At 36.0% G+C, this 23,012-nt stretch overlaps 5 protein-coding genes across 10 annotated transcripts; 2 read left to right on the forward strand and 3 right to left on the reverse strand.

Annotated features, from left to right (window-relative positions):
* Positions 1-1,601: 1,601 nt before the first annotated feature.
* Positions 1,602-7,431, reverse strand: LOC114528284 (protein IWS1 homolog). The gene is made up of 16 exons (XM_028549919.1): positions 7,120-7,431; positions 6,169-6,765; positions 5,967-6,021; positions 5,752-5,824; positions 5,412-5,487; positions 5,169-5,319; positions 5,019-5,061; positions 4,692-4,721; positions 4,323-4,477; positions 4,126-4,177; positions 3,915-3,992; positions 3,584-3,701; positions 2,967-3,075; positions 2,655-2,720; positions 2,378-2,492; positions 1,602-2,218 (listed from the first exon to the last, which is right to left on the reverse strand). Exons 1-16 carry the CDS (start codon positions 7,304-7,306, stop codon positions 2,099-2,101), a joined length of 2,025 nt encoding a protein of 674 aa, XP_028405720.1. The 5' UTR covers positions 7,307-7,431; the 3' UTR covers positions 1,602-2,098.
* Positions 7,432-8,540: 1,109 nt separating this feature from the next.
* On the forward strand, positions 8,541-18,067 carry LOC114528285 (zinc metalloproteinase nas-13-like). Of its 5 annotated transcripts, none has more exons than XR_003687478.1 (10): positions 8,541-8,698; positions 9,598-9,822; positions 10,127-10,288; positions 10,501-10,621; positions 10,734-10,825; positions 11,092-11,175; positions 11,481-12,284; positions 12,542-12,682; positions 13,140-13,723; positions 18,016-18,067. XR_003687478.1 is itself a non-coding variant. In XM_028549922.1 (10 exons), exons 1-10 carry the CDS (start codon positions 8,626-8,628, stop codon positions 13,370-13,372), a joined length of 1,791 nt encoding a protein of 596 aa, XP_028405723.1. In that variant the 5' UTR covers positions 8,541-8,625; the 3' UTR covers positions 13,373-13,837. The 5 variants fall into 5 exon arrangements, 4 of the variants coding, with proteins under 4 accessions (XP_028405723.1, XP_028405722.1, XP_028405721.1 ...); XM_028549922.1 differs by lacking the exon at positions 18,016-18,067 and having other exon boundaries at positions 11,481-11,893; positions 12,038-12,284; positions 13,140-13,837; XM_028549921.1 differs by lacking the exon at positions 18,016-18,067 and having other exon boundaries at positions 11,481-11,823; positions 11,968-12,284; positions 13,140-13,834.
* On the reverse strand, positions 13,880-15,572 carry LOC114528291 (EF-hand calcium-binding domain-containing protein 10-like). Its single transcript, XM_028549931.1, has 4 exons — positions 15,449-15,572; positions 14,825-14,989; positions 14,634-14,724; positions 13,880-14,396 (listed from the first exon to the last, which is right to left on the reverse strand). Exons 1-4 carry the CDS (start codon positions 15,558-15,560, stop codon positions 14,351-14,353), a joined length of 414 nt encoding a protein of 137 aa, XP_028405732.1. The 5' UTR covers positions 15,561-15,572; the 3' UTR covers positions 13,880-14,350.
* On the reverse strand, positions 15,999-21,957 carry LOC114528288 (protein cereblon-like). Of its 2 annotated transcripts, none has more exons than XM_028549926.1 (12): positions 21,870-21,957; positions 20,976-21,140; positions 20,781-20,872; positions 20,037-20,177; positions 19,839-19,906; positions 19,576-19,737; positions 19,217-19,361; positions 18,990-19,043; positions 18,042-18,242; positions 17,705-17,766; positions 17,033-17,164; positions 15,999-16,697 (listed from the first exon to the last, which is right to left on the reverse strand). In XM_028549926.1, the coding sequence occupies exons 2-12, from the start codon at positions 21,079-21,081 to the stop codon at positions 16,541-16,543; spliced, it is 1,320 nt and encodes a 439-aa protein (XP_028405727.1). In that variant the 5' UTR covers positions 21,082-21,140; positions 21,870-21,957; the 3' UTR covers positions 15,999-16,540. The 2 variants fall into 2 exon arrangements, with proteins under 2 accessions (XP_028405727.1, XP_028405729.1); XM_028549928.1 differs by having other exon boundaries at positions 20,976-21,143; positions 21,870-21,955.
* On the forward strand, positions 21,187-22,974 carry LOC114528290 (dnaJ homolog subfamily B member 9-like). The gene is made up of 3 exons (XM_028549930.1): positions 21,187-21,557; positions 22,126-22,506; positions 22,660-22,974. The coding sequence occupies exons 1-3, from the start codon at positions 21,335-21,337 to the stop codon at positions 22,737-22,739; spliced, it is 684 nt and encodes a 227-aa protein (XP_028405731.1). The 5' UTR covers positions 21,187-21,334; the 3' UTR covers positions 22,740-22,974.
* The last annotated feature ends 38 nt before the right edge of the window (positions 22,975-23,012 follow it).

Below are 23,012 nucleotides of genomic sequence, written 5' to 3' on the forward strand. Positions count from 1 at the left end.
CACGAGGTCGAATTCAACACAGAAATTCAGTTAATCACTTTTATGCCGTTAATGTGGAGTAACTTACAATAAAGCACAAGAACGTACCTCTTTTTTTGCCAGGCTACCCAGGGTTTATGGGGCTAGGTAGAGGTAGTGATGATTTTTGGAACTTCAATGCACTTGACTTTTTCAGTCTTGAATATAGCTTTGACGAGCGATTTATTAGTTTTGCTTGCTTTAAGCCTAAAACGACAGAAATGAACAGCTATTGTGAAACAATTTCAACCTAAAGTGCAGTCAGAATATCATATCCAAGCATTTCTTTGCGAATAACAAAAAACATTTGTAAAAATTGTTGCAAATACGTTGCAAATTTCAATTATTGTAAAAAGACGGGCGAAGCGAAAATATGGCCGAACACGAGGTCGAATTCAACACAGAAATTCAGTTGATAACTTTTAAGCCATGTATGTGGAGTATCTTACAATAAAGCACAAGAACATACCTCTTTTTTGCCAGGCTACCCAGTTTTAAAAACCTGAATTTAATGAATTTATTGAACTTTTTACAGTAATTCTTGTTCTCAAACAGTAATACCACAACGAAATTTTGAAAATGCCCCGCTCGCGCCGGCGAGCTCTCACTCGTCTCACATCAATCACATGTTAAAAATACTGTCACATGACAACGAATCACTAATCCTATTGGACAAATAAAAAATTATTATTCTGATGTGGTCGGTTGTACAAAACAAAAAGCTGGAAAGCGCTATCCATCGAATAAGGATCGGTTTTTTAATCGCTCTATATTATTTTCGACTTTTCTATAATCGCACTATAATTTTCTAATCAAAAATAATTAAAAAACATAATAAAAACCTCAAAGAACAAATAAACAAACTCCTGCACCTGGATTATTCTTTTTTCGCCATGTCACCCCCGCTTCGTTTATCGCCTTTTTGCGGCATGTTGTCGGCAATCGTCAAAATACGATTCACATTCGGCCAAGCCCGCGATATCCGACCGCTGAACAACAACAAAGTATTTTCATTTGCTACAAAACGTATTTTAAAAATGTGTTTTTTGTAAAATACATACCTTTATAATGTTATGTGTCAACAGGTTAGGCTTCAACAAATTGCTGGAACATGATAACAATGTTGCTAGGGTGTGGAGCACAACATATTTCAGTGCTGTATTTATATATCAACCAACCGGGAAGAACCTGTGGGCTTCTTTGCTGTGTAAACTTACCCTGGGGTATTGGAGTAATATTGACGCTGAGTCAAGTGGCAACCAGCATCAAGAAATATTTGGTTTTTCGGTACATGTATGTAATCAATTAGAGTGTTCAACTTTGAACCTTCCTCACAAACCTCATTCAAAGCAAACCTTCCTCCGGGTGTTATCCGCAGCTTTTTTGCAACTCTGGGATTTTTTTAGAAAGGGTTTTATACATGCAGCATGTATAAAAAATCCGCAACACTTAATATTCATAAATATTCGCTTCTTTTCGAAAACGAAGTAACGTAGCCCCCGGAAATTATTAAGGTTGTGTACTGTTTTATACACTGTATAGATTTGCATACTGTTTTTATAGTAACACTCAGTGTGACTAGACATGTTCAATTTATTCTATTTAACCATCCACATTGCTTTCTACCACGCTATTGCACAAAGTTGTTAGGGTCATTCTCTCGTATTTTTTTAGGTACGTATTTTTTTAAGAACTTTGATGACCTGGTTAGGACTCTCTAGAAAATTATTATTCTATATGATGATGAAATATAAGAAACACTAGGACTTGAAACTGTCAGCCTTAAGATTTTAAAAATGAATGTTAAATTTTAACATGATGATGCAGTTTGACCAGATATAACTCTGAGGTGCATGTTTCAGCCTTTCAACTATATCTTTGTTCATTCAATATTGGTCAAGCTACAGCAGAATGATGAAAACTGTGAACAATTTCTTCCATGTCGGTAGCCCGCATTACAGGTTGAATAAACTCCTCGTGAAAACAAGGCCTATTGCATGACGTACGATATAAACCGGTTTTAACCTGTACAAATCACTACCACAAAGCCTGGTTTCATAGTATTCAATGATTCAATACACTATAAAGCCATTTTTCTTCCTTCAAGACTGATTTCAACAGCACGTTGTTTCGTCACACCTTTCTTTTCGTTGAGTTTACGCTTTTGTTTTTCAAAACGATTTAAAGTTTTCTTTGAAGACTAAAAGGGAGGAAGGCGCAAATAAAAATATTGAACATTTCAAAAAATCGCGGCAGAACTTGGCGACCAATATTTGTTTTGTGTTAGCCCCCTCCGGGTAGAAAGGGGAGTACAATGTTTAAGGTAACGATTTTAGTCATGATTTCTGGAATAAATTACCTTTGAGAAGTCAACATAATCTATGTTGCTTTTCGGTCGAACAACGTAGTCTTTATTTGACGGGGCTGGAACTCTCGCACGCATACACCAACCTTTTTCGCCTGGACGGAGAGCCCTGTGACAAACATAGACTCATATAGGCATCATATAAACAAACCCCCGCGGTATGAACTTAATTTACATGTCTGATCGTAGAAATCATGTAGGCTTGCTTCAACATGTCGCAACTTTGGAGTACTATATACAGTCTATATGATTTACGATAACAAATACTTGCTTTGAATCTGATTTTATAGCGTTCTCGATCCTCTTTGGGGTTTTTCTCCCATCAACACCGTCGCTGCTGTAAATGTACGGATGGAAGTAATTGTAAGAACTGCAAATTCTGCAACGTGATTGGTAAGCGGAAACAACGTCTTTGCAACGACGTTTTTCGCTGACCAATCACGATGCGAGATCCCCAGTTTCACTTCGCGTCGCGCAAACAAGTTTTCGTAGTGGAAAACGGGCTTTAGTAAAAGCTGGGTCTAGTTTGCACTACACACAGTCAAGCTTTTGCCAATACTGTGAATACGAGTATTATCCATACCTTAATCTCCTTCGTTTTGACATATTTGCGTAATCCCGCTCTTCTCTCTCCTCTCTCGTCATTGACTTGAAGTTTGCTGTCACTCCAAATATTGGTCTTGACCACTCACCTGAGATATAACACAACAAATTCATTAATTAACAACGTTTAGAGATGGAAACGGGGATCTCTTGTTAAAATTAGAATTGATTGAATGATAGTAGAAGAGCAATGTCACAACCAGGTCTGCTTACGATGCTTGTAGAATATGCATGGGGGGAAATTGGCCCTTGCATATGTAGTTAATTCAAGGTTAGTTTGCTGATCTTTCGATTTTCTGAGCTACATAACGGCCTGTTTTTTATAGAGAGACACCAGGATTCCTACAAGTGACTTATATATAATTTTAACATTGGAGTGATGTTTCCTACATTTCCACCAAAAATACTTCATTTTCTAAAAAATCACCCTGCTTATTCATGACACATACTGTACGGATGGAGACATTGATTCCCATTAAAAAGTATAATACATTGCCTGTTCACAGGTCGATAGATCGCAAGTCATCTGTTCGTAAATATTATGTTAAAAATTTCAATGTATTTAACGTTATACTGTTTTCATATTACAACACTTACTTATAATTTTCCCAGCGCGTTCCTTGTTCTTCCTGGTTTCTTTGGGATGTCTAAACAGGTACATGACAGCTTTACCAATCCCACAGACCTTCAAAGCTCCACTATCCACTGGAGGAAGCTATCACATAAATAAATGCAAAGTAAATTTACCATTTATAAATAGATTATTAGGGAATCGATCTTAGAGCCATTGGAGGAAAAGCAGGTAAAAATACTTTTGCAACAAATTGACTGAAGAAGCGAAAAGAATCACAAAAAACTACTTTCACAGCAAGCACAATTCTATGGCAAAGTAAACTTGATAAGAAGTGGGAATGTTGTTACTACGTACCTGTTCTAAAACTTTTAGTATTCCTTCTCGGATTTGGATGTGTGGTAATGAACCGTCGGGAAGTGGACTGATCCATTCCTAAAATATTACAACAAGAAATATCATCCGTATTTCTCGATATGCCACACTAACGTTTTCCAACGAATACTACATTTCCTTATAGTCGACTTAGGTTATACGCCCAAGTTACTGATGAATTATGCGACTTTACCTTTAGGACTGGGAGAACATTACTGTCTACAAATATTAGCATCAAATCAATTCTAAAACGAATATAGTATGAATGATCAGTATTTAAAGATTCGAATCAAGCAAATAAGTGTAGAAATATTTTACTTTAACATATGTTTAACGTGATGGAAAGTAGTTTTAGTTTTGGGTGAAAGAGAAGTTAGAGAAATATCTTACTTTAACATATGTTTAAGCACGGTGGGAAGTAGTTTTAGTTTCTTTGTTGCAGCTTGTCGAGCTTCATTTGCTAATCTATCTTCTTGAGCAGCTTCTTGCATTCTTTTAATAATTCCAGCAACCAAATCATCATTGTCATTTATTATATCAACATTCTAGAGAAAATGTATTATAGCATGGTTTAGGTTCAGTGGAAAGTATACCACAAAACCATATCCTGACCTAACCTACTTTTAGGTGATTTTTTCACACTTTAAAGAAAACCCTAACTATTTTCTCTGCAATTGCACTACTAACACAAAATGGCCACAAATGTTACCAGCTATGCTGTTATCTTAATTTATTATTATTTGAAATATTTTAGCTTACCTTTCTTCGTCGATGACTTTGTCTGTTTTCCTAATAAAATAATCAAATATAAAAATAATAATAATCAAACAAAATAACAATAAAAATAACAATAATCAAATACCATTGTGGTATAAAATTAAAAGTTAACATAAGTTTTAATGAACAATGTTATTCCATCTGTGATGAACCTCAAAGTTAGCATGAGTAGACAACATAAAACTTAAGACCTGCCAATGTGGTGAGCGCACAGAGAAATTTGACAAACAAAAATACAACAACAAAAATACAACAACAAAGGAACAAAACAATCACAAGTGATTTTAACATATATATCTTATTTGGTACCTCCTTCTTCTGTTGCATCATGAGGTCAAAATCAGATATAAATCTGAAAAAAAAGTATTTTGAATATACAGAAAAAACAAATATTACACAGGTGAACTAATACAAAAGAAGGTATGACAGGAAAGATAATGTTGGATTAAAAATTCTCACATTTCAGACTTTCTCTCATCATCATCATCATCACTATCGCTGTCTTGAGGGGGAGGAACAGTAAGAGACTCTTCATTGTCAGCTTTTGTTTCTGTTTCTGTTTCATGTTTTGTCTCTGTTTCAGGTTTTGAGGCTTCACCACCATCATCAGCTAATGTGTTAGAAGAGAGTTAAAAGTCATTTCATATGTACAAAAAACTGGGATGAATTACTTGAAGGCTGGCATTCATTGTGAATTGCTACCTTCTTTCTTTTCCTGTTTTGATTTATTTTTCTTCTTGATTTTTGTTGTCCCATGTAACTCATCATCTTGAAATCCCTACATAATAGATTGATGGAATGATTAGATAACAATTAATCCTTTTATAACCAGTTTCATGCATTTTCACCAAGGCAAATGAAAGCTAGGCAAATGCTTTCAGGCCAATTTTCATCTATGTATAAGCTGGTATATACTTGATTTTCTCTATGACCACATACTTTCCTCAGTAATAGGGTTAATAAATATGCATTAATTAATACAATATACAGTATCCTAACAGTACATAATTATCAGTAAAATTTATATATTGTTTAGACTCACATCAAAGTCTTCATCATCTTCGTCACTTGATCCAAAAATATCATTGATAAGTTCTCCTGTACCCCCTGCTTGCCTATATAACGTAATTAAGTAGAACAAAATGGTTGAAGAATAGATTAAAACCACATCAGATTGCTACGGTATTTACAAAACATTTATATTAAACAATTTGTTGTTAATCTTTTGTTAAACTGAGTGAACTAGCTCCAACTTACTCTTCATTGTCACCATCATTTTCTTTAGGATTATGAGAATTCTCTTTATGTGACTCTAAATGTGCAAAGTAATGTGCAATTAAAATAACTAATTGTCAGAATTAAATTACAACAGATAATAATTTGGGAGAAATGCATTTACCAAGACTGATAATTACAATTGTAATTATTGTTTTATTATACATTGCAAAAATTTATTCACCTGATATTTCCTCATGGTGATCTGTCACCAACCTTTCTTCAACCGACCCACCATGTAATAGGTCTCCATCACCAGAATTTTGTAAGATATCTTCAACAATGGCAGCTTCATCCCCAGTCAAGTCCACAGAAAGATCACTTATCTCTGTAATGTTTAACAAATCACTTTCCTCCAGATTTCCTGAATAATTTTTAGTGGATGGAATATCCATTTTCTCACTGTCATTATCTAGAGGCTCAACTGTTTCAGATGTTCTATTGCCTTCTTGTTTGTCCTTCTCATGTGAGAATGCCTCGACTTTGTCCACCGTTTCCTGTTTCTCTGGTACTTCATTAAGAGCATCAAGAGTAATTTCTTTGTTCAAATCATTTGAATCATCTTGATTCAAAGGGTTTTCTCCTGGTGAACTTGCCTTAGGCACTTCTCCTGATATTTCTTCCTTACTTCCTTCAGGTTCAGTGTTTTCCGCATCTTTGTCTATCTCAATGTCATTGCCTACCTCATCGTCTGAAATTGGTGAAATTGGTGCAAGTGGTGATATTGGTGAAACCACAGAATCATTTTCTTCTGCTTCGGGATCATTTTCTTGAGGAACATCTAACAAGAAGTTGAAATATTATCTTTGAAGGTCATTACAAAATGTAAAATTGTTAACATATAAACCACTCCATGATCATGTCTTAAGCAGTTGTCAACAATTCATTCTCGGCACACAAGAATACCTATAACTTCATATTACTCATTACTCTGTGCCCTGGGTGTTGTGTCACTGTTTGGCAGTTATTGATCAAAATATTGATATTATCTTTGCCCCAATTTCAGACATGGCATTTCCATAGGGACACAGTCACACAGATTACACTTTATTACAGATACTTTATATGTAATGTAAACAGAATAAAACTGTTTGATTCTAAAATTATTATATCTATTTTGTATTAAGATATCTACCGTGGTTAGATGGTGTTTCTTCATTCTTTTGTTCTTCATTACTTTCTTCATGTTCACTGTTTGTATGAGATATTTTTGAATCGCCATCTTGACTGCCATAGCTGCAAGGTGTAGGAGGATTTTCAACTTCTGAATGTTCGGATCCTACTTCATTCAAAGGAGACATCTCCATTTCGATGTCTGACATCGTTATAGGGCAAAAATACTTCAATAGGTTAAAAAACACACGATTTTTGGGCACTTTTAAAAAGGCCTTTATAGCTATAACTCAGATATGATTTTTTCCGGAGTCGATTTTTAAATATTTTGGCCGAGAATATTTCCCGAGAGTTGGAAGACTGGAACACATATTTCTTCGCTTATCCAAGTATCAACGCTTTATAGCCAATTAAATCGCTTCGTTTGCGGTCCCGTTTTTCTGGACAGCTCATCTACAGGCTCAACCAACGATTATTTAAACGATAAGTTATATTACAGTAAAAGATTCAAACAATTGCAAGCTCGCATAAGGAGCCAGGGGGGAGTTCAGTCCGGGAGCCGCAATTCTCGCGGCTCTGGTTAAAAACAATCCACCTATATTTAGCCCCCTTTTCAGGTCTAGCTGCGTTGCTGCGTCCCCTGAGCAGTGCGAGCACGCTTTAAAAAGGAGGCAAATTCAGAAGAAAGTGGTTGGACACCGTTGTATGCCATCCGCGGCTCTTCCTTCTCTTCCTCAAGGAAGGATGTCCTTGGCTGGGGTGTGAACACTAGGTGCAAATGAATTAACAAAGTCGGTGCCATAAACGCAGAAATATTCGACATTAGCATTCCTGAATCCGCCTCCGTCATTTAGCTAAATTCGCACTCACTTACTCCTCTCTTAGTGAAGAAAGCTCAAAACGTCGCCGGATTCTTTTTCATCTGTATCAGTAGTTCGGATCTTGAAACAAACTCACTTGACAGAATTAATAAAGAGGAGTTAAAAAACTGCTAACATTAGTATACATCTCTGTAGGGTCCTTTCTCTATGGGCACAGTTCACTTTCCTTATCCGGCTATTGTGTCATAACTACCATAATCATTTTAGGCCACCTCCTTGCCCGGGGCCAATAGCACCTTGACTCCCTCACTTTCTTACATTCTGTGCAGTTTTTATATTGATTTTTTTTTCCAGTAAAATGATACATTAGGAAACTGAAGAAAGAATGAAATACAACTAAAAAAGTCGATTTTCCCTTTCTATTCGATGAAACTTGGCCTATATCTGTGTTTAAATAACTGGTCAGCAATATAATACCGGAGCAGATAGGGCCAGTCATGGAGTGTTTTTTTAGTCAAAGATGATGACAGGCGCCCAGCGTGTGAAACTGATTGACCATGTATTCAGGTAAATTATTTTCAGCCCATGCAGAGAAATATTCACGCTGTGGGGATGGCTCGTATTTCCAATCAAAATGCGTTTATGAGTTCATCCTGAAGTGAAAGAATCTGCGTCTTGTGCTCAAAGATTGGATTCTTTAAAAAAACATGCGTCTTTTCTCGTTTCATTGCGTTTTGTTGTCTGCCTTAGCAATTCTTTATTATGCAGAACGATGTGAAGGTTAGTGGTTGTTATCTAATTTCTGTGTTTTGGTCGATTATCCTTCAAGACTTCAAGCGAAGTATCCGTCCGCAAAAAATTTAGTGTCGTATTGATAATTGATCAATCTCGTAATTATTCTATTGATGCATTTAGGTCCTAGTAGTGAGATGGCAATAGCATGCAACCCCCTGTTACCATATTTTCTCAGTTAAAAAGTAATCCTGTATAGTATCATTACAGTCAGCACGTAATATTGACAGTATTACAGTAGTTGATTACAAGTTTAATTTTGTCCCAACTGTATACGTTTACTTAGCAATTATAGGTTATCTGATACTGCACAATCTCGTGGTTGAAATTTTATAACCAAAGGTTCAATTAGTTTCAGTTTATAATATATTTGACTATCGTTACTTTGTCCTTTGTTTCGATGGCTCAGTTTATGCAGGTCGGAATGACTGAGTGGAAGACTGTTGCAACAGCTAAAACCTGGCAAGGAACTTCCTCCACAAAGGAAGATCTAGTCGGGAAGGACGTTTTAGGTCATTGCAATGTGAACTCTTTATACTGCAGTACTTTGTATCAGTCTATTTCACCGCGTGCAATAATAAACGAATCTAATTTTCTCCGGTCTCAGAAAAGGAGGGAAGGTCTAAACGTATTAAGGCGTATTTCCACGTCATCCCCTGTAAAAAAAACTATTTATCCAACAACTGCAGTGGTATACAGGTAGTCTAGGCTATCATTAAAGCTGAAGTATTTTCACTAGTATTATTTAATTATATGGTTACAATATCAGCTGAATTTTACTAAATTTTAGCCTCCGATATATTATTGTTTGTAAGTGTCGTTTGAAGCTTTAACCCTATAACTTAATTCCGGAGTTTCCTCATTATTTTGTAATTTTTGTTTTATAGGATTAACTATAAAAATCAAACTGAAAGAAGATGTTGTCCTAAAGATAACTTTGATTGGAAAGAAAACAAAGAATACTACAGACACAAAGATCAATTTACCTTACACTGATAAAGAACAATGGGAAAAACTTCGCAGTAATATGATTGGAAACAGCTCTGAAGCAAATATGGATAACGCAACTTCATTATTTGATCGCATTGTTATCACAAATGCATTTGCACGATGTAAGTTTATCATGAATTTTGGACGGTTCCCGCCCAGGACGCTTATATATATATAAAAGAGCCCTTCGCGCGTCCAGGGTGAACATTCCTGGCGGAGCAAATTTAAGGGAACGACAAAACATGAAAACTTAAAAACAGTGAGTCTACAGTTCACTTGCCCTACTTCTGCAGTCGGCTAGCCCGCGAGACGAAATATTTGGCCTACCTATTTTACTGTAGCGCAAACTGGCATACATGCATGCATCTTGCTTTGCAAATTACATAACTACTATATATAAACAGTTATTCTTTACCTTAAATTCAGCGAAATCAAATGATGGCCGGTTTCTGTACCAAGGTGATATTTTAATGGATGCTGATAGTTTCCTGCCTAATACGAGGAAAAAAAGAGCCATAATTGCCTTTGATTATTTTCGATGGAACGTCAAACAAGGAGTACCTTATAAATTACATTCATCTTTGGATGGTTAGTATCGCCCATAGTGCGTTAGGAAGACATTGTACGCATAAATGCATGAACTTTTCAGTTAAATTAACTGCCTTTCTATAAATATTACAAAGCAAATTCTTAACTCTATTCCCACATTAGTTAACCTTTGAGGTTAATCATCATTTCTACGATTTCACTATACAAGGTGCACTTGAAAGTTTCATTTCATTCATTTGTTGTACCTTTAGCCGCCAGTCGCCGCGTTATTCTTAGTGCAATGAGAGAATGGGAAGAATCTTTGCCCTGTATAAAATGGCGAGTAAAAACTGCTGACGATGTAGATTTCGTTCACTTTTTTAAAGGTGATGGGTAAGTAGGCAGAACTGTGACCATCTGGGAGAAACTACAGTTTAAACCCATGGTAAATGCTCTTAGAGTGGAATTGCATTGCATTCATTGCATAAACCTAAATATTTTTCAGATGCTTTTCTCAGGTCGGGCGTACTGGTAGCGAACAGTCATTATCCATAGGCAAAGGTTGCGCAGTTCATGGCATTGTTCTCCATGAGATGGGTAAGGCTGCGTTCAGATTGAGTGCGGCGCTGGTGCCTATCACTTTTTCTTGGCGCCAATGCTTCAAAATGAAGGCATCCCAAGAACGGTTCTCCTCCAGATGTAGTACTCAAAAGGTCACTGTGCTCACACCAGTTGTACCGACCAGTTTTGACTTTGGGCACCAGTGTCGGGCACTCTCTTCTACTAGACTCACCTACAATGTAGTTAGAGTTTTTCACAAATTTCATTCGCTCCATTTGCTTTATTTTTTGCAAAACCTCTAGGCCATGCTCTGGGGATTTTCCACGAACAGTCACGTCCAGATAGAGATGATTACGTGGAAATAGTGAAAGAAAATATCCTGGAAGGTAACTATCACTTTCAGGTTCAATCCGTGATCAAAACAAATTATTATGGATTCATAAAATAGTAAAAAACGTCAGAATAAACTTAATTAGGTCTCTTGCATGTGTATGAATAGCTTAGAGTTTAATTTCTCTTTCTAAGACTAAGTATATTACAAATTTACAATGTCAATGTAATGAGTCTAAATTCACTACATTATTGTAGCAATAATAGTCTATAGAGCACGAGCAATCGTAACAGAAAAGAACAATTTTCTGCATGCATCTTCTAAAGATACGTGTTCTTAACACACATCTTTGCTATCTAGGTTTTGAGTCGCAATTTGAAAAATTCGGTGAGGAGGCTATCAACAGTTACAATATCTCATATGATTACTCTTCAATCATGCATTATTCGGCAACGGCATTTGCAAAACAAAGAGGATTAGTTACGATAGAGCCACGACCGAAACGCGACATCAAATTTGGTCAACGTCTTCACCTGAGTCCTAGTGATATCAGACAGGCAAGAGCTATGTATCGCTGTGAAGACACGGAGTTTAACGCGACTCCGGGCTCCACAACTACCCCTAAACCCACAACTACCCCCAAACCTACAACTATGCGTAAACCCACGACATCAAAAACGACAACTACCCCCAAACCGACAACATTAAAACCCACAACAGCCCCAACACCAACAACAGAGCTAGAACTATCTAGTGGCACACCACCTGATGATATAACTGAAACTACAACATTTGAAAAACAAACAGACACGGTCACTATGCAAACATCTACCCCCAAACCTACAACATTAAAACCCACAACAGCCCCAACACCAACAACAGAGCTAGAACTATCTAGTGGCACACCACCTGATGATATAACCGAAACTACAACATTTGAAAAACAAACAGACACGGTCACCATGCAAACAACAACACAACCAACAGAATCGCCAATCATCAGTACACCCAAAATAGAAAAACCAACGATTGCCACAGGCGTCGTTGAAACCCAAGAACTAAAAACCGATGCAGGAGTAGTCGCTACAACAGATACACCAAACTTGACAACCCAAAGACAAACGAAACCTGTTACATTACCATCCAAACCATCCAAACCTGAAGGTAAGCGGTTATGGTTGACAAATAAGTCACATGTCTTACAAACTAACAGATGCTATCTGGGCAACTCAGCCAGTACAGGGAATTCTGCGAGACATACATGAAATACTGCTTTTCTACACCGTTGGTATGAAAATACATACGTTATACCATGCAGTCAAGTATCAACAACCAAAGGCTGGTGAAAGCAGCCTTACAACGTAAACTGAGGTATAATCTTGTTATGTAATGATTTATGTATACTCATGTGTTTGTAATAGATTGCGTTGATCTGTTGTCCACTTGTTACAAATGGATCCGCAAAGGCTATTGCTCACCATCATCACCAAACTATTGTTATATGAAGTACTTCTGCAGTAAAACTTGTCAAATTTGGAGAAATTCGGAGTTAAGCATGGGAGGTAGGTTCTGTATCAGGGGGTGTATGCGGGGCTCGGTGCATCATGGTGTGAAATAATCAGTCCTATATAGCATTGTATTTTTTCTGTGACTGAATCTCGTGACTTACCCCCAAATGATGGGCAATCAATCTGTCTCTACACTCGACCAAAACAGCACACTTGATATCCTCCTTCTTTTGTTGCACCTGATCGTCAACTGAAAACTTTCAATCCGGCACGTCATTGCAAACATGCAATTGGCGAAACGTGAATATTGTGGCATACCCGTCATAAAATGTAAATATACGAGTATAAAAAGGCCTTTCGAAGTCCCCTATCCAGAAAAAAGTCGACGCAAAAAATTTCATGACGCTAGTTCCAAAGAAACAGACCCCCCTCTTGTAACAGAGTTTGCAATATTATATACACTTTAACTAGTACGCGAAAATCGTATTTATCAGATGTTTAAATGTTTCAGCAACTTGTGTTGATCTGCTTTCTGATTGCGAGGCAAAGGCACTAACAGGTCAATGTACTGATTTGGATAATCGTGAATACATGGAAAATATGTGCTGTGAATCATGCCGTCAGGAAAATTGTATTGACGAAGATCCTTCCTGCGGAGACTGGGCTACATCTGTACGACTGTGCTCCCTTTACCCGTATTTGCAGAAACGCTGTAAAAAGAGCTGCAATTTGTGTGAGATCTGAAAAATTTTAGACTCTGAATTAAGTAAAATATCCTCGTTCTACGAACTGCATCTTATATCTGAAACATAGAAGCTCCGAGAGGTTTGTGATTTTCATAGGCATAGCCGCATAGGTTGTTAAAACTATAGACATATATAAATTTAGATTTTTTGTTCTAAAATGGGTATACTGGTATATATGGAATAATAAACGTAATTCGAAAACACTGCATAATAAAATGCTCTCAAATTCTTGAAATACCATAGTAGCTAGTTTGTCTCAATGTTTACGTAAAGAGAGTTTAAAGCTCGAACAGCGATGATTCCCCCTGGTTAAAACGAGCAGTTATGGCACGAAAACGAGACCATTGAGGTACGGTAATCTCTATTACATTAGATAAAAATCTAAGAAATCCATAATCATAAAAAAACGTGCCGTATATGAAGTAAATTTAAGTTAATTTTGTCAGCGCTTACACTAAAGTATATTTACAAAATAAATAGTATATATTAATTTTAAAATGGTAAAGTGTATATTTTTTGCAAAGGAAAGTTTTATGGTCAAAAAGGTTTCTTATCTTCATTATTGCATGGTATATCAAAAATAATCACAACAATGGTTCTGTGTGAATAAAATATTATTTCTACATGTTTTGTGTAAACCCCATTTGATATATTACATTAACAACGAAAAAAGAAACAGCATGGTAGTCTGAAGATGGACAAAAATCATTGCTTGATATGATTGCCTAACAAAGTAGTGTAGTAGTGAGTCTTTCATGCATAAACAGTGGAAATATTATTTTCTTCGATCACTTTCTCTCTCTCGTCAGATTTCTATCATATATCATGGTTGTAGACAAATCACAAGCTCATGATGTTCATCAGTCTTTCTCACAACATCATAAACTAATGTGACCGTGGATATTGACCTTGACACCAATGCCTTGCTGTGTGTCAACAAGTAACAAACCAGAAAACATTGCTTGAAATATTCACATTATGCGGTGATGAAGGTAGCTGAAGCGGCGGACAAACCAACCCTCCTAAATGTGTTAAAAAAGCCATAAATAGAAAATAAGAAATATATAGAATTAGGATTTGGCAGAATTATTCAGAAAATAGCAACTTTAATTAATTATAAACTTTGATCTAATAATGTTACACCCAAAATAGTAATTAACACCCATGCAATATTTCATCAATGTCTGAAGACCATACTAAGTTAAAAAACATAAGGAAAATAGCAATTTATTATATCTAATTTAGTGATAGACACTCACGCTTCTTTGAGAAACACCTCTAAGGTAATTTCATCCATATCAGCACCTGGCGGGTTTCTATTGATTTCTTTAACACCTAAGTTTTCAAGGGCTAAAAAATTGGAATGTAAAATTAAGATTTCTAATGGTAGCTCTTGATCACCGCAATAAAGGTCTAGTTTTTTGGCTGACAAAATAATACAGGTACTTACCACGTTTATATTGTTCATAGTTGATATAACCATGATTTGATATATCCAACATTCCGAATAAGGACCTGATATTGTTGTCATCAAACAAACATGGATGATTCATTGCTATTGTTCTGGAGTCCATTAATTTCTTCAGATGAGAAACAATGAATGCTTTGGGATTTTCTGCAACAATTCAAAACACCCAGTCTCCACTGTAAATTTGTTTCCCTGAAGACAACTTCTATTACTGCCCAAATGCACTGGCTTTGCATGAATAATTTGTGCGAAGTCTGCAACAAGCCTAATGTTTTGCCATTTGAATGTTGGGCTTTTGCAGATGAATAAAAAATGTGGTTCTGACAGACAGACACAGATTACAGATACAATTGCGTCTAAAATTTGGCACTAATGAATCGGTAACATCATGTGATTCTCAAATACAACTGTTAAATATTGTTATATACATTCGTGAATCTAATGTATTACTACAGAGACAGAATATCATACGTTAATAACCATAAATAAGAAAAAATGTTAAATTTGTGAACCAGTCTAAAGCGCCTTCCTAGTTTTTGTATTTACTATTTAGTTTTAAAGTTTTTTAATGCGCAAAAATCAACCTGAGTTAAAATTACAACTTACCGGGCCTTTCAAATACTAAAGCGGCTGTAATATTTTTAAATAACTCCACAATTTTATGTTTAGCAAGATATTCTTGCGCTGTCTTTTCTCCACTATCCTCCATATTCGACATGTTTAGTCAATAATGCCCATTTGCGTGTTGCTAGGTGACTGGTGACAAGTTAACAATATTGTAATGCTTTGCTCCCCCCCTGCGCCGGTAACGTATAGACGGTAGTCACGGTATAGTCACATTACTGACATTAGTTAGGTTGCTAGAGGTGGAGGTTGCTAGAGGTGGAGGTTGCTAGAGGTTATGGAAGCATGTCTAAGGTGGCATATCTCTAAACAAAAAATAAGGGAAGGTATCTGGCCCTTATACCCCGCGAGTACACAGTTTTTCACCAGGGTGGACCATACCCATGAACATATGAAGAAACCAATCACAATTTGTCTTAAAAAACAAAGTTAGGACAAAGATAAATATAAATAATGATTTTAAGAATTAAAATAATGGACAATATTTTGAAGTGAGACGATGAAAACCAACCTAAACTTCGTGTTTGGTTTGATCATAGATTACTTGTAATTCAAATGTTCTCATTTACAAATAATTACACTATTATACACATGTTGGGCGTCACTTTATCCAAACAATGGTCAATGAGTCTGAGTAGTGTACGGTATTTTTCTCACATTCTTTGAATTGTGTATTATTACTACCGTTCAACTATGACTATGTCTATGCAAAACGTAGTTACAAGTTTTATTCAATTCATTGGCCTCTGGACTGTTACCAAATCTGAACAATATTGTGCAATTTTGATATATCGTACTATCGTAGATCTCGTAGACCTAAGTTTTTTCGCTGTGCACGCGTGTTTCGATTCATATCTTAGTTACGTGTTGCACCCGGCTTACATTACAAATCGATACATTGCGCGAAGGAGTGCGAGTGTGCGTACCAGGTCGCCTGGATTTTCCATTCTAAAAAGTTAGATACTTCAATCCTTTTAAAACATCTCCGCTCAATATAGATCATATCATACTTGTTGGAGGAAGGATCTCATCACCCGGTTCAAAATCAAGCTAAAATTCTCATTCATTTATTAGCTAAATTTCTTCCTCTTCTTCGTGCCGAAGAGAAGGTCGCAAAGAAGCTCTTGTTAACCCCCAAAACTTGTTTGGCACCAACTTCTTGTTGACTGCTGTAAATTTCCAGCCCATATGTTTTCCACAATGCCTGCATTCCGCTATGGTCCATGCATAACTGCAAAAAAGTAAAATAAAGAGGTACAAAGCGAACCCATGCAGCCATTTACTGATAGTTAATTGTTATACGTTTTTTAGTGATATAGCCTATTTTGCGCATGCGTCATGTGAAAGCTCTGTGAAAAACAATGCCTAAACTTAATTCTTGTAATTTCCACTGCTTTCGAATAAAAATGTCTGAACAAAATACAACATAGTTTTTATCATGCTACTTATCCAAGCCCCTCTGTGCATGAAAGATCATCGTGCAAGTCTCTTGTCACTCTATCAGCCACGTCAATAAGACTGAAAGCTCTGCATGCTTTGCCGCGCTCGTTTGGTATAAAAACCTACCCTGGAAACCAACTGTGCTCTGTAGAAGATGGTCCTCGCAGACGTAATCCCTTAGCTTTATGGAAAGTAACAGTTTCAAAAACGTGACCTCCTGGGTTTACGTACGCTCCCATCAGACCAGTCAAAGACATGCTACAAGTAAAAGACATGAAATATTCTACAAACATACTTTATCATCACGAACTACAGTTCATAGAGATATGGTCTGAAAACTAAGCTAAAACTTTGTTTCTTTCCTTCTGTTTATGTTAACTAAACTAACAACGCGCGCGCGCTACAATTGTTGGGCTACCTATGACTAAACTTGCACATGGTGAATGAAGTACAAAATGAATCCGTCTCAACATCCTAGCTCATTATTGTCGTTCAAGTTTTTCCGATGTCGGATCAACATCATATCATGCAAATGTATTAAACTCTTGCAATAATAACGTATCACACAAGCTGTCCGCCATCTTGGAAGGCAAGCGTCTTTTATTCTGAAACCGCTTTATTACTACGAATCCTTGGAGATAAAAAAATCTTTGAAATCACAGGAGAAGTCCCGGCACCACAATCTCAGTTGCATTCTATGTTTGCTTGCTTTTAACCAATTGTATCTTGATTTGCCGCCCAAAATGGCAAAAGGCAAAAGTTATGGACTATATCGTGCTCAACACAAAGTAAACTAACCTGAATAGGTCTTTTTTGTCTGCAATGATACTTCTACAGTCATTGCAAATCATTATACCATACTATAAAAAATATGTGATTTTTAATAACTATAGTATACCATTACCATTTACCACAGCAATTAACGTTCCAAAATAATAAGGTATTTTTATGCATGGTGGGTGGATGGTTACGTTCATATGGTGTCCAGACAATATAAGATAAAAATAAATAAAAGATCTAGAACTGATTTACCTGATCTATCCAATTATTCTCATTGTACTGTAGTTGCATCATGCTCGCATCATGTGAGCATTAATCTTATTATTCAGTTTAGAAGAGCCCAACAAGAGCTCACCTTTTGCATGATTTCCAACTGTTTTCGAAGTCTTTGTATCGGGCAGTCCATTTTTAACAAAGCATCTCTTCGATTATTATCCAAAGGTAAGTTATGAGTTACCCAATAAGAAAATTCTGTAGCTTCGGTTGGGAGAGTTTCCGTTTTCAGATTTTCAATCCAACTTTTCAATTCTTGTTTTATCCTAGCTACCAATAAATACTGCAAAAAAGGCATGAATCATATAGGTCATTTTCTAAGTTCATTATTGTTCTTACATTATGGAATCATGGATGATGTTAAAATAATTTTTTACCACACGAATTTTCATTACAAGAAAGATATATCAAGCCTGCTACAATACTGAGCCAACAAAGCCTTAATGATTGTCAGTGATAGCCACACAATAGACCTTTCTTATAATGACGTCAAACGCGGAAAGTCTGATGATACACGAAATTTAATTGGCTCCAAAAAACTATCCAGCCAATCAAACTTCGTGTAACATCATACTGTTCGCGTTTGACGTCATTATGAAAAAGGTCCATTAACCATCTTTATCTTTTTCTCAAAACGCCGAAGATCTCTTCAATTTTTTCAAGTAGCTGCTAATCCGGTATATGAAGCTCTTATCGTATAACAAAACTAAAGCTAAAGGTGGATTTCCATTTGGTGTAAAAGTCTCGCGCGATCGCTTTTTCTTGAAATAGCTACAGACAATCAGGCGGAGCTCATCCCATTAGACGAGCTTTTAAAACAAAACATATTTCAAAAGCAATCGCAAAAAATGGATCGCGCGACATTTACCACTGAATGGAAATCCTCCTTTAAGGTAATAGACATGGATAGGGGTTAATCTTTGAAATTAATCCATCTAGATTGGCAACATCACAAGGCAGGATTTGTACTGAATTCAATACTCTCTAGAATAGAGAAAAATCTATCGTTTTTCTCTGATGACATTCTTACCGGGTTGTAAAGTTCGTAAACCCAGGATGACCATGCCGAACAACTTGGAACACTCTAAGAAATAATATAAACTTGTAACAACTGTCTTAATAAGAAAAACTGTAGGTTTTTCCGCATAAAGATGTTTAAAATACCAAATTTGAGATTTCATAGTTGTAATAGTTATAATAGTTGAGGTGTAATAGTTGAGGAGTAGAGCATATATAACACTTCATATCAAGCACTACCTTGGACAAACTTTGATTTAGTCTCGCGGTGGCTTGCAAGTGACTCGTCACCAGACGAGTTGGTCTGACGCATTCTGCCAACGCATTTCTGGGATAAGCAGGCATCAATACATCTGGTAGAATACGAACTGTTCCTATTCGAGTCCTAAACAAAATTATTCGTGAACAATGAACATGAATACCATGATGACGTTGAATGTCATCCCATCTCGCGCTCAGACGACGCCTCCCACGGGATGGGACTGCGTAAGGAGACTGGGAAAGCCAGAATGAGATAGCAAGAAAACAAAATGCGATGTTAAACTAACAGAAATGTCACAATTAAAGAATGATCCCGAGAACCATTGACAGTAACCTACCCGTCCAATTGAGTTCTCAATGACAGAACTTGAAATCTCTTACGTGCCATTGCTTTGATACTTATAGTGCTAATTCCAGCCTCATTTTCCTCTTTCATGGAATAAATCTCACAAGTTGTTCCCGTTATACGCTTAATGTCCTCTGGCGAGTTCACTAAAAGGCTAGAATATATCAAAGAAAGAAGTTGACAATTTTAATTTCTCAGAAAATATATACATGATCCTTCCGATTTCAACCATATACAACTATAGTTGAAACTAACCCTCGATTGCCAGTGACAACACCAAATGTATTATCTTTGTCAAGCAAGTTCTTCATCATTGCCACAAGCTGGCAAGAAACATTGAAAAATCCCAGATGTCATATCATTCAATGACTTATCAAATGAACTGCACACATATTTTTATTATTTATTTAATCCATGCATTATGTCACCTAACATGGGTCACATATCATTTACCTGTGGATTGAAGATATACATTGGCAATGTCTGACCAGGAACGAGAAGAAGGTTTGGTAATGATATAACTGGAATTGATACGACGTTGTCTTCCTCCATGACAGTTCTTCCTGTTACTTCATCCATCTCTTCTCCTAGATACTAAAAACGTTTGATCTAAGTCAACAATTCTGGCTACTTTAGAGGCAATCTAAAGATGCCTAGGAATGACAATTTAATTTACTCAGATGATGTGAACACAGTAACGTTTTGATTCAAGAGTTTTTATTTTCGTGCCAAAACATTTCCAAAACACTGATAATTTACAATAGAAGTTGAAGCTAATTTAACAAGAAAAGTAGGGGACTAATATGGCTCTGAGTTTCATTTGTTTAGATTTTCAGACACTCAGTAAGACAGTTTCAAAGTGCACCAAAAAATTGCAAGTATGCAGGTACTAATTTTCAATACATTATTCTTAAAAAAATTGAAATAATGTCAAAATTTTGCATACTGCTCTCATGCACATCCCTTCCCTCTGGTAGAGTTAACTATAGGCTAGTTTACTTCTTAGTAAATCCATTGCTTCATGTGCACATGAGCAATTTCTAATTTGTATATTGTTGCATGATCAAAAAGGTTGCAAAAGTGATTATATCTGATCAACGTGATTATATTTTGTCGTTTTCTGTGGTAATTGTAAGTATATATATAAGCATGCACTCCCTGATATCAGCCAAAGATAAATTAACCTTTGACGCTTACAGTATGAGATGATGGAAGTGATTGATCAAATTTAATTGTTTCTTTTTTATCTTCCTCAATTGTTTCATCATCATCAGTTTCTGGAGACGCAGCTTTTATATAAAGAACAAATTAAAATGCGCATGTAAAATGCGTATTAAAAAGACATCAGGGCGATAGGCATATATTTTCAATTCTAAGAACAGAATAAGATACCATGGAAGTTCAATTCCTCCACTACATCGAGGTATTCATCATCAGAACTGTCAATATGTAATTCTTCCATTGGACCTTCATATCCATCTTCCATTTCGTCTGCCATTTTGTTTACATTTTAAAAAAACATCCCTCACAAGTAGACATCCGACGACTGACTGATTGCTGCTGTCAAAAAAGCAAACAAAAACTTACAAGTAAAACCAATCACAAGTTGCTGCGTGTGCGTTTCCTGCTGTGAAAAATATTTTAATATTTGGGAAGTACAGTGATCAATACATTTTATATCATTGATTATTTCAGTTGTCATCTGCTTTATTATATACAGCGAAGGATTATACAGCGATATTTGCAGTGTGATGCAGTGTGAAAATTTTGTCGTGATAGCCGCCGTCTTCGGTGCGTTGGTTTCTGAATTAAATCTAGTTTTGGCTGGAAAGGATTACTACAAAATCCTCGGAGTACCGCGAGATGCGAAGGAAAGACAAATTAAAAAAGCGTTTCGAAAACTTGCCATAAAATACCACCCAGACAAAAATAAGGAAAAAGATGCGGAGAGCAAATTTAGGGAGATCGCAGAAGGTAGGAACAGTAAATACAAATGAATGTTTGGGAATGAAATGTTAAATTGACATGCTGTACGGCTGTACCAATTTTTTTATCTTACGTTAATCAAAAGTAGAGTTTCGCTCTCATTTTTGTTGGGTATAAGGTTATTTTAAATATGTTTCAAATATATAAGTATATACTAAATTGATAGGACGAAACCACAATGACACGTCATGTTTCTATTTTATATACCTATTAATTTTCAATTTTACAGTATAAAGGTAGAATACTTTGTTGGTATTGTTAGCAGCTTTTAGTAATGACAATAAACTATTCCAAAAATACCTCTTCTATCAAGACCCTAATTCATATTGTCAAAGAATTCCACTTCAAGTGTAAGCTTATAATCTCCCTGGCCCCTGCCATGCCTGAGGACCATGGTCTATGAAATGAAATATGTTGATTATCAAGATACAATTAGTCAGATTTACCAATTAATTTACCAAATGGCAATAAGAATATATGCATATCTGAATCTAATGAGAATTCATGCAAAAATTCACAATCATTAAGCTACATGTAACATTTACATTTTTTTAAGCTTACGAAGTGCTATCTGACGAAAAGAAACGCCGTCAGTATGACCAGTTTGGTGAAGAAGGATTAAACGGAGAAGGTTTTAGAAGTGGATCCTTCAATTTTAATGACTTTTTCAAAGACTTTGATTTTGGTGGATTTGGTAGGGCTGGCAACAAACGTGGTAATGGTTTCAAGTTTTCATTTGGTGGTGGTTTTGATGACTTCTTCAAAATGGATGATGATGATGAAGATGATTATTTTGAGGAGGAGAGTGCTTTTGGTGGTGGCTTTGGTGATGGCTTTGGTGACTTTGGTGATGGCTTCGGTGACTCATTTTTTGGACATCATAGAAATAATCATGGGGATAATATCCACACAAGACAGATGTATAAAGAGTCATCAAGTATGTTATAATATTGTTTGCCACATGAGATAATAGTTTTCCAACAGGCTAATTAGTTTTTCAAGAAAAGGATAAGTGTGTTTGGGAGTTTGAAAGTGTCAAATTGTAGATTTTTGTTTTGTTTTAACATTGAATTTTTCTTCTTTTATTTAGGTAGTGGATCTAGACAAAACTGCCGTACAGTTACCCGAAAAATGGGTAACATGGTTACAACTTTTACAGAATGCACATAGTGTTAACTATAAAATAGTGTATATACAGTACCATGGTTTTGGGGCCATTACTGGACGTTATAAACTTCATACTTGATGTATGAAAATTACAAGTTTACACAAATAATGTGGATATACAATGTTATGTTTGTAAAATTAGTATACAATCTCCTTGTATAAATGTAATATTTGAATGTGAAATTTATGCTTATATTCTTTTGCAAGTAAATATGGTGACATTTTTTTTCTTGTTAAAAGAATTGTTAACATTAGTTGCCAAATTATTTGCAACTA

The sequence above is a fragment of the Dendronephthya gigantea genome, unplaced genomic scaffold, assembly GCF_004324835.1.
Source record: "Dendronephthya gigantea isolate DGI-Jeju-01 unplaced genomic scaffold, DenGig_1.0 000048F, whole genome shotgun sequence".
NCBI classification, from domain to species: domain Eukaryota; kingdom Metazoa; phylum Cnidaria; class Anthozoa; order Malacalcyonacea; family Nephtheidae; genus Dendronephthya; species Dendronephthya gigantea.

Bases quoted from the DNA above. Each gene is read 5' to 3' on its own strand.
- LOC114528284 (XM_028549919.1), bottom strand. From the start codon at position 7,306: ATGTCAGACATCGAAATGGAGATGTCTCCTTTGAATGAAGTAGGATCC. The intron at 4,478-4,691 runs GTAAGCTAAAAT...CATTTTCTCTAG, and splicing joins AAAGTCATCGACGAAGAAAG to AATGTTGATATAATAAATGA. The intron at 2,493-2,654 runs GCAAGTATTTGT...TGTTTGTCACAG, and splicing joins GCTATAAAATCAGATTCAAA to GGCTCTCCGTCCAGGCGAAA.
- LOC114528285 (XM_028549920.1), top strand. From the start codon at position 8,626: ATGCGTCTTTTCTCGTTTCATTGCGTTTTGTTGTCTGCCTTAGCAATT. The intron at 8,699-9,597 runs GTTAGTGGTTGT...TTTGTTTTATAG, and splicing joins TTATGCAGAACGATGTGAAG to GATTAACTATAAAAATCAAA. The intron at 12,683-13,139 runs GTAGGTTCTGTA...TAAATGTTTCAG, and splicing joins TTCGGAGTTAAGCATGGGAG to CAACTTGTGTTGATCTGCTT.
- LOC114528291 (XM_028549931.1), bottom strand. From the start codon at position 15,560: ATGTCGAATATGGAGGATAGTGGAGAAAAGACAGCGCAAGAATATCTT. The intron at 14,725-14,824 runs GTAAGTACCTGT...CCAATTTTTTAG, and splicing joins CTATGAACAATATAAACGTG to CCCTTGAAAACTTAGGTGTT. The intron at 14,397-14,633 runs GTGAGTGTCTAT...TAACACATTTAG, and splicing joins GAGGTGTTTCTCAAAGAAGC to GAGGGTTGGTTTGTCCGCCG.
- LOC114528288 (XM_028549926.1), bottom strand. From the start codon at position 21,081: ATGGCAGACGAAATGGAAGATGGATATGAAGGTCCAATGGAAGAATTA. The intron at 20,178-20,780 runs GTAAGCGTCAAA...AAACGTTTTTAG, and splicing joins CACTTCCATCATCTCATACT to TATCTAGGAGAAGAGATGGA. The intron at 16,698-17,032 runs GTAGGTTTTTAT...ACTTTTTTGCAG, and splicing joins GAGCACAGTTGGTTTCCAGG to TTATGCATGGACCATAGCGG.
- LOC114528290 (XM_028549930.1), top strand. From the start codon at position 21,335: ATGCAGTGTGAAAATTTTGTCGTGATAGCCGCCGTCTTCGGTGCGTTG. The intron at 21,558-22,125 runs GTAGGAACAGTA...CATTTTTTTAAG, and splicing joins ATTTAGGGAGATCGCAGAAG to CTTACGAAGTGCTATCTGAC. The intron at 22,507-22,659 runs GTATGTTATAAT...TCTTTTATTTAG, and splicing joins GATGTATAAAGAGTCATCAA to GTAGTGGATCTAGACAAAAC.